The sequence below is a fragment of the Xiphophorus hellerii genome, chromosome 4 (assembly GCF_003331165.1).
Source record: "Xiphophorus hellerii strain 12219 chromosome 4, Xiphophorus_hellerii-4.1, whole genome shotgun sequence".
Lineage (NCBI taxonomy): Eukaryota > Metazoa > Chordata > Actinopteri > Cyprinodontiformes > Poeciliidae > Xiphophorus > Xiphophorus hellerii.
The window spans coordinates 17,260,073-17,270,424 of NC_045675.1; the positions used below are offsets into that span (position 1 = coordinate 17,260,073).

At 36.6% G+C, this 10,352-nt stretch overlaps 1 protein-coding gene across 1 annotated transcript; it reads right to left on the reverse strand.

Annotated features, from left to right (window-relative positions):
• Nucleotides 1-3,734: 3,734 nt before the first annotated feature.
• Nucleotides 3,735-8,752, reverse strand: LOC116718972 (probable G-protein coupled receptor 21). Its single transcript, XM_032561285.1, has 2 exons — nt 7,913-8,752; nt 3,735-5,033 (listed from the first exon to the last, which is right to left on the reverse strand). Exons 1-2 carry the CDS (start codon nt 8,712-8,714, stop codon nt 4,738-4,740), a joined length of 1,098 nt encoding a protein of 365 aa, XP_032417176.1. The 5' UTR covers nt 8,715-8,752; the 3' UTR covers nt 3,735-4,737.
• Nucleotides 8,753-10,352: the final 1,600 nt, after the last annotated feature.

Sequence of the window (10,352 nt, forward strand, 5' to 3'; positions counted from 1 at the left end):
CTTCATTATTGACTAAACTATAATACATTATTTCTGCCTGTGTAGTGGAGGAACATTTGTAAAATTATTTTTACACTTTTTGCAAAATCAGTTCTTTTGCAGATCACCTTTTCAAGAAAATAAAATACTATCATAATAGAAAACTACAAAACTTAGATTAATCACTTGGTGGATTTTAATCAGAATGCCTCAAATGTCTTGTCATCTTCACATGAATTAAACTCCGCTTTAAATTTTTTGTAAATCACATCTCAACCTTTTAATTGGGGTGAAAGGTCTAAGCGTAAACTCTATGAAAGGTTCATATTATGCTAACAAGAAGAAGACTAAACTTGTTAACTGAATTCAAAGTGTAGCAAAATAAAGTGTTAAAAATATATATAAATTTTTACAGTAATTGGACACTTGAGGAGCACATTTGTTTTTTGATAGTCAATAATGACATCTAACTGGTCAAAATGTGTCCACTTAGCTGCCTGCTAACTTTACTCGGTCACGACTCCACCACTTGCATCACCCACTGCTGTCACAGTTGTTGACAAACCTGTGGCTGCTCTCTATGTGCACCAAAGTATTTCCAAAATGGATCATCACATAAGATTAATTTTTGTTACTGAATTTACAGGTAGATCAAAATTTTTCATATCCCTGTCTTTAAATTATTTTCAGTCAACCAAAAAGTTTGTTTCCGATAAGAAATAGGACAGGAATCTATCAATAGTTGTTAAAGTAATGTAAAAGTAGAATGGTGATAGAAAAGAATTATTTCTGTTTTTATTGTTGACCAACATTTTGCTCAAGTTCCAAGCCTTTGAAGTTGAAAGGCCTCCTTACCATCACCCTAATCTTTGGACTTAAGAATCTAAAACCGATGCATCTTACCGCGCTTAACTTAGTTTTGTCTGTGTAAGAAATTTACCCTTAGAAAACTTTTCCAAGTGTCATTTAATCACTTCAGTTTCCACTAAGTGATATTCAACATATTTTAGTGCACAGTTTTAAAATAATGCTTCAACATTGCATGCTTTGCTGTTTTTACTCCTTAGTCCCAGACACAAAGGGAAAGATCCAGGTCAGTTGCACACGATGTGAAATTGTTTAATATGTATTGAAGTTGTTTTCCTAATTTAAGCTGGTAGTTTTAGCTGCAAATCCTCAACAGCAGATGTTCAAACATTGATAAAGAGACAGAGTCGCAGAATCACTTAACGAAGGGCCTTTGTTCTGTCAAAGCTGGTAAACACAAGCATATCTGAAGATAACGAGAAGTGTTAATTAATGAATATGTTTACATTTATAACACAGCTCATAATAAAACCCCCAACTTTTCATACAAGTAAGATGTTAAATGATTCTACAATAAGAATTTTAAGTTATATTCTTTTGAATAATAGACTTAACTATAAACTGATTTAAAATATAAAGTTGCAACACAGAATTTGATCAACTATTATTTTGCTCTACAAGCAGAGTTAATCCTCACTTCATTTTAAATGTCATTGCTAAAACGTTCTTGTATCCTGCATTGCGTGAAGATTACATTACAACAATATAACCTTTTTATAGTCCAGCCCTTCTAAAAGCAAATAACATTGTGTCCTAGAGTATGTCTGTGTGCTCCTGTGAGTTACTTTCCTGGCATGTAAGTGGACTAGAGCAGGAAAAACTCATTATTGAAATAAAAGCCTTTCCATCTGCACCCTCAACAAGAGCCCTCACAAGTTAGAGTTGCTATGGCTGATAACATACACAGTAAATGCTCACACCCAGTGATTCACCCTTTTTGTGGCTTAAAGTCAGTGAGAGATGTCAACAGCCTAGGCCCATCATTTTATTACTTTAAAACTAAATACAAAGATGTTTTCTGATTTAAAAAGAAAAAAAAAGATGTTAAGTGACTGCAGTTTTTATCATTGATTCTCTGGAATATTGAAAAAACCCAAATACAACAAACACTCATACTACTTGTAATAAAATTAATTGAATCTTTCAGAAATTCTCTAACAATTCTGACATAATTGTTGAATTACGTTTGCCTTATTTGCATTATTTTATGTAACCGCAAGATGGCAGTGTAAACCCAGGATTTGTATGTTGCTGTTGCTTCCGTGAAAAACTACTGTAATCTCTACTGAAACGGCCAATTTAGCCACTGTGTGTCTATCTGTAGGTTTTCAGCGAAAACAGTGAATCCATCACTGTCACACATGGTCTTTAAAACACTTAGTAAGGATTAAAACAGCAACTCTCTAAATTGTGACTGGTATTATGAACTCAGATAAAGACCAAACATGAGTTAAATTTTTTTAATGACAATCCACTGATAAAGCTGGACTCTTAAACCAGTTTGGGAGTCTACTGTATAAAAAACAAGTAAAATGAATTTTTATTTAGAAATGTCCTTTTTTGCTACACTATAATATACAACCCATGCATTAGTTTCTTGCTTCCTGTACTTTCAGTCTTCCATAAGGCCGTTAGGTATTTGATGGCCTTGATGTAACACTAAGATGACAGGCTCAGTAAAACAGCATGTTGCATCTGCAGGAACATCAGATAAACATTACTCGCCATGACTGAATCGCCTGTCATCTATTAGCAGTCATCCTCAAGGAGAACTTAGGGTGCTAATGGGCAACACTTCACCGTCCTCTTCAGAGACCTGCTTGGCAACAAACACAGGACAGCTAAAAAAATACCACATTTGGATGCAACAAGAGCAAAGACTCTGTCTATATTTGATTAAGAGGAAGGCTTGAAATGTCATGTCAACCTGTTCTTATCCAGTTGAAAGTAAGCTTTGATAAATTGCTTTTGTTATCAAATATAGACAGACTTTTAGCAGAGACCAACAGTGTAATACTGTGGTTGCCAGGCTTGGAGTCTGCAGTTTTGTGAGTCTCCTAAAAGCCTTTCAAAAACACTGTATTGCCTGAAGGACAAGGACCAGTCAAAGTACTATGATGCAGCTGTTGCTGGATTTCTGAGGCTGGGTTTTTTAAATATTTTGCAGCAATCTATTTACATATAATTCTTACAATTTGTTTAAAATGCATGCACTAGAAAGGAACTGATTAACAGTGCCACAAAATTTTTTAACATTATAGTTTTTCTGGCTTTTAGTGCTTGTTAATATTCCTTTCGATCCTTATACATTGTAAATACCTTCTGCAGCATCATTATCTGAAGGCCAAAGCAAAATGTTACAAATAGAATATCTGTTTCAAATTATTTTGGACATGTTTTTAATATAAAACTTGTGGCTTAACCTGTTATCTAACATGTTTCTGGTAGGTGTAAATTAGCATAATTCAATTCAGTACTCATCATTATTCAACATGTTATGACACAAAGCACATCATGACTACAACAAACTAAAATTGTATTTTTTTCATATTTAATAATCACAGAAGTGAGTATGCAGTTCTTATGAAGCAGCAGTTCGGTGTTCATTCTGGTTTAGACATTTCTCAGCTTATGTGGACGTTTCTCAAGTATGGTGGTAATAGGTTATTGAGGTGTTTGAATCACTCTTTACAAGCCTTCTGCACTTCAGCACATTTGAAGTACAACTGTTTTAAGTTCACATGGTTCTAATGCTGCAGCATGAGAAAGCAATGGACTGATTTGAGGGAAAAAAGCAAGGTTTTGGACAATCATTGATAATAATAGTTTACCAACATGCAGCCAGAAAATAGGACCTTAAAAAAAACCAAAACACACACAACTGACTCAAAGGTATCATACTTTATTTTGCACATCATCCTCAAATCATTCTTTGTCTTTATAAGTGTATCAACTAATATAGGAACACAAATGCAAAAGTCATGAACGCAGTCATGTTCCCTATTTTTAGTGATGATTATAACAAGCAGCAATTTAAAAGTGTATAAAAAATTCCAATTCAAAAATCAACCTTTACCATGACAAAACTTTATTTAAAGACAAAAATGCTTATTGCAATGTTGAATACAAACACACTAAGGTGTTCATTCCTCCTGATTATTTATAGACTCTGAGCCCAAGATCCTCCAAATACAAGTTGTCTCTTCCCGCCATGAACGTTGTGACCTTTCTGCAGTCCAGGTGCTTAATTACTTTTCTCCTTGCATGCACTGAAATGCTGCGCCTTAAAGGTTAACCTCTCTTCGTTGGTATATGTCAAATAGTTTAAAATGAACAAAGGTTGATAGCCTCAGTAGTTCAAAGTGTTTGAAACCAGGTTGCAGCCTTCACAAAAATCTCACATGAGAGGGAGCCTAAATATCACTTTCTTCTGATGAGCTAAATGACAGATTGTGAACGACTGAAATGTGTTGAGATAAGTTTCAGCTTGACGCATTTAAAAAAAAAAAAAATGGTGTATGCAGAATAATGACAGGCCTATCCGTAGCACAGCCAAAAGTGATGGCTAGCTGTAAAAATAACTAAAAATTTGATTTAGGATGCCACCTTGGATTGAAAATTAAATCCTGACAATGGTGCATCCGTTTTCAGTTGGAAATAATAGTTTAAAAAATAATGTAATTCATACTGATGCTGACTGTATTTTAGTTTTACACAGAAATAGTCACCATTACAGTCTCTCAGAATTTTAAAGCATTTGCCCTGCAAACAAATTGATCGTTTATTTTTGCTTTAGTTTGTTAAAACACCAATAACTGGGCAAGGATTTTAAAAGTGTGCAGGTCACTGACCATGTCCTTTATGCTCTTGTTGTTTCTGGGTTCAGAGGTTTTAAGCCAAGCTCAGCAAGGTGCAGGTGGAGGACACACTGGAGGTACGCTCATGAACCATGTTGTTGTTGTCTAAAATTCCCGAGACGAACTGTGCTGATGATGTGCTGCTCCACCCAAAGGTGTCTGCCAGTTCAGGACAGATGGCCAGAGCCAGCCGCTGCAGAATAAGATGGAACTTCCTGCGAAAGTTTTTGTTTATCCAGAAGTAAAAGATGCAGTTGAGGAAACCATTGGAGGTTGGGAGCCACACCACAACGAACTCAATCCACTCTGGTACTGTGCTCCCAGAGACTGCTGTGGGACAGAAAATGTTGAATAAATATGAGTCAGCCTAGTGACAGAAACAACAAGTGTGCACAGCTCTCAAATAAAAATATTATCTCACTTTTGATTGTATATAATCAATGGCGGTTTTTGGATAAATGGGGAAAAATGCCTCACTGCCCAGGACGTCGTCTCTTCGTGGGCAGCGTGAGGGTCATGCACTACAAAGAAATACGACTGTTCATTGCATCCGACTAATGCTGCAGGAATCTGACATGAATATCAGATTCTGCTCCAAATTAAAATTCTCTCTCAGTTTTTTCCACCTTCTGGGCTGCACTTTGTTGCCTCTACATAAATAATAGATAGCGATAATAAAAAAAAAAGAGCATATTGTATGCATTTTTGGCACTGATACAACCTATAACTTAAGCATAAAAAACTCAATATGTACACAGGCCAAGCGTGGAGAGAGATATTCTGCACTGATTACAAATGCTGGGGTTATAAATATGGTAGTCAAGTGCATCCCCGCAACATTGTAAACAGTGTGTCTGGACACAGTGCAAACTAACTGTTTAACTGTCAAAGTGTCCTCTTTTAAGGCCTAAAAGCAAATCAGGAAAATTATTTTAAAGGGCTGTTCTGTTTGTATCAGAACAGCTCTGAAAGAAATGGGGCTGTTTCATCAGGATGCATCATCCTTCAGCCGATTATCTACCATATGCCAAGTATCTTTTATCTATCATCTCTTTGAGAATTATTTTTAATACCATTTTAGTGCTGTGAATTGCATGTACATTTTATACTGCGCAATTTTTAACTAGCATGTTGCTGAGCTTTGCTTTTGTCTAGAAATATAATTTTATGTAATATCTGCTTAGACCTCTTCTCTGCAATCAGTGGCAACATTTTTATTCCCAGGAACACAAATCAACCTCATTGTTGAGTAATTTGTATCTACTAAGGTGAGTTATTTTAAAACCTCCTTTGCAGTCTTATAGCCATGACATCAACCATCCAGGTAACAAGAAACAACTTGACAAAATAAAATGAAGTATCTGGTAGAAAACGCAAGTCAATCTACACAATTAAATACCCTTGTCATTAGATTCACAAAGGGCTTATTTAAAAAAAAACATTTTGGAAAGACCTAAAACTCAACACTCATTAAATCATCAATCAGAAACTGATGAACAAGTGACAAAGTATTATTTACATTTTCAGACAGATAAAAAACAATATAATTTAAACACCTAGCATGCCTCACCTGTTTCTAGTAATGACATTGGCTATGAATATCTTAGAGCTTTACAGTAAATTAGCTCATGGTCAAGTAGCTGAGACTTAGTGGAACCAAGTAAAGTGCTTTACTGTTGGGCTTGTGATCATTTAGACGAGTGCACACTTGCAGTTTAAATTAAGACTCTCGGCTTCACTTTGCAAGGATTTTCATCTGTATCTGATAGATTAGGGGTCTGCTTGAAAAAGAGGGAAAAAAAGGTCTTCACTTCTAAAAATATTCTGCCACAACTCCACTTTCACACTGATTACTCCAAACCCGCACATGATCAAGGTAAATTAGAAAAAGCCAAAAAAAAAAAAAAAAAAAACCAAGTCTGAGTCATCGCCAGCCTTAAAAAAGTACATCATGCCCATGATTACATGAATAACTCTGACAGCTATTCCTCCCACAATCTTGGCAGAAACTGACAGATTTGATGGGGGAAATGATAAGATGTTTAATTTTGAAAGACAGATGTCTGTCTTACTATGAAGCAACAAGGAATAAAATATTTTCTCATATGAAGTTGATATAATATGCAAAGAGCATATATACACATGATCAATATCCGAAATAACTGTAACAAAAGCAGAAATCTGTTCTGTATCATTCAATACATGCAGCCAAAAATGACATAAGCATATTTGATTCTACATGCTATGAATGTCTCAAGTCATCACTGTGACACACAGCACAACAACTCTGTTAGAGGAGTTACTGATGCAAGAGCAATAAGTGACAAACAAGTGCAACTCAATTTATTAGAATATCAACAAAATGTTATTTCCATACTTCAATTCAAAATATGGAACTCATTATGTTGATTCATTTCAAACAGAGCAGTATGTTTCAGTTGTTATTTCTGTAGATTTTTAGAACCATTGATTACAGCTATTGAAAACCCAAATATAGGTTTCTTTGAAGAATAGGCTATAACAAAGCGGGGATTGTTCAACATTTGTTAAGGAAATGTTTTGACCTATGAAACCCTAAAGAAAACCACTGACTAGAAAGTAGCCTAGCAGACAGTGGATGACCCTTACATGAGAAGGGTAGAAAGCCACAATCATGGAAAGTTTAGTTGAAGGTAAGTGTGGGAGAATAAGGAGCACAGGCAACAGAGATTGTCACAGCTTTGAGAGGAACATAAAGTAAAGTCCATTCAAGCAAGTGGGGAAGATTCTCTGAAGTTGGAGCTTCAAGAGCCATCACAGATGTAGCCATGATATCGGCTGTCACAGCGGTATTTCTTGTGTTAAGCCACACCTGAAACTGTGGCATTATCTGAAATATTTTGTCTGTGACAAAAGACAAAAATGAGAAGACTGTTGCTCAGTTTGCCTAATTTTGCTTAATTTAAAAATCAAAATCCCATAGTCTAAGGAGCAAAGAGACACACAAAATCTAAGTTGCTTAATGATTTTCCATCAGTGGTGGTGGAATTTAGTAAATATTTAAGACAAAGCTAAAATTGTGAAATAAAATATACAAAAGTACACTTTCTATAAATGTTAGTGAATGAGAGATGTCTAAATAAGAAGCCGCTGTGTGGGCAACAAGTTTAGAATAAAAGTTTGTTCATATTTCCACATTAAATGCTGTTTAGATGTGATGCTTTGCTTACCACTGTAGATCATAACCACCATGCAGGGAGTCCAACATGTGTAGTATGCTGCCATCACAGGTACGAGCACTCTTGCGGCAACATTGTGCCTGTTGCGCAGTGCACAGCCGTATTTGCGCAGTTTCAGCCTCTGTCTCTTGGCCGCGCACCACACACTCAAGTTTGCATATGTCATGACAATGGAGCAGGGGAAAAATATTAAACAGGTCAAACTTAAGGTGTAGGCAACGTTTGTAGAGTAGGACGGGTTGCAGACCAGCGACGCGGTGGAGAAGTGGACCTCGATGATGCCATCTGGGAATGTGATCGGCGACAGCAAGAAGAGAGGGAAGCACCAGGTGAAGGCGATGAGAAGCAGGGTCCTTTTCCTGGTCATAAGAGTGGAATACTGCAGGGGGTAAAACACCGCGATGTACCTCTCAAGGCTGATGGTGGCCAGCGTGTACATGCAAGTGGAGTAGATGGTGGCGTTGCAAAACGCAACCACATGACAAAGAGTGTCAGGGCCCTCACTGTAGTCCTTCAACAGACTCACCCAGAGGTTCAGGGGCATTACCAGCAACCCGAACGCAGAGTCCGCTGCAGTGAGAGACAGCAGGAAATACCGGGAGTTTCTGGACCAGCCTGCCACGGAGGAAGTGATGACCAGGAGAACTGCTATATTTCCCAAAGTGATCATCACCCCCAGTATAATGATGATGCTTATTTTGACGGAGCGGTGGGTTAGTTCCTGCAGTCTCAGAGAGTCTGCGTCCGACAGGTTGGAGTAGTTAGAGGTGGAGAAGTTAAATGTTAGGTACATTGTTGCTTATTTAACTGTAAGTAAATCATGCATTTAAAAAGTGTTGGCAGGCGAGAAAAAGGAAACAAAACTATGAGTATAGATTGAGTTACACTGGAGAGGAAACAAAACTGCAGGTTTTCTTTCAGAGGTGGGGCAAAAGATCAGCTGCACACCTGCTGCAATCAGTGACGGGAAGTCACAGCCACTGCAACAGCGCAGCCTGCAAAATGCTTCATCTGCAGCAGTTCAGACTGAGAAGCACTGCATACAGGAGTCAGCAAGTAAAATATCTGATGAATATTTTACTTATTCAGCAATAAGTAAAATATTTAATTTCTGTGCAGGCTGAACAGAAATTTTCCTCTTCAGCCTGAAAAATCCCTCACTCACTGCAGCACATTTATGCAAAACCATAAATTATTATATATGCATATATGACTGTTCTCTTGGCCAGCCAGTATATAAATATTTCACAATATTAACTTAAAAAAGGACACAAAGAGAATAGTTTAGTTGGAACATTTATGACTATGTCTGTTTTTCTCCTTCATACTGTACTCGTTTTGAATGCCCATCACTGACTGACCCATCATCTCACTTTGCTAACAATGACAGTGATCTGCCACCCCAGTAATGAAAGTAGGTCCAATATGGCCACCCATTTGAAAACTTTCTTGAAGCACTTCCATACAAAATCCAGATAAGAGTGTGCTAAATATCTTTTTTTTTTAGCTGTTACCCTATGTTATGGAAGGTCTGAATGACACAAATGTTTTCCATTCCAGTACCTTAAATGTTAAATAAAGTTCTGACACCATTTTGTACAGAAATACCTAATTCATCAATATTTTAAGCAGAATCTTGTCCAAATTTTAGAAGGAATACATATTGTAAACTTTTCAAATTTTGACATATGTGACAGCTTGTTTGTAGTGCATATATCCTCTGCTAAGTAAGCACGGCGATATTTCTGTAACAGCCCCATAGCAAAATACCAGGAAATGGCTTGACAAGAATCATTTACAAATCATACCGAAGGGCCTCTTCATTAGGATGCATGGAGAATTGGTGTGATTTAGTAGGTAAAAGACTGCATTTTTTTCCACACATCATCAAAGATTTATTCTATAATTTATTCAGGCAGCAAATATTGTGTTGGTGAGATGGGAGACAAAATTCACACAAATTTTGTTCATAAAAATAAGCACTTATTTGGAAACTCTAAGGAAAAGGGAAATTTTACAGGAAATAGTCGGAAAGAAAAATTCCTTCAACGAACAACTTTTGTTTCAAAAAACAATGAGACACACACACACACAAAAAGAAAAGTCAAGCTCATTAAATGAACTAAAAATCATTCCACTTTGGATGAAATAAGACAGCAGGAGGTTACTGCTTATGTCTTTTGCTAATGTTTTTGTCAGTGAAATCTTTTTAAAAATGTTGCCTTGTAACATAGTTGTGTCTGGAAACACAAAAGACCAGCTGTTTTCAACTTGAATGTTTGGAGATTTTATCCACTCAGTATTTGTGTTTTAATTCTTTTGTTTTGTGAAACTGAAAGCGCAGTTGATGGCTGACAGAGAACAACTTTTAACATTGTCAGTTCGGCTTTAAATGGTGCAGTCTGTGGTTTGTTGATGTTTGGAATGGTCC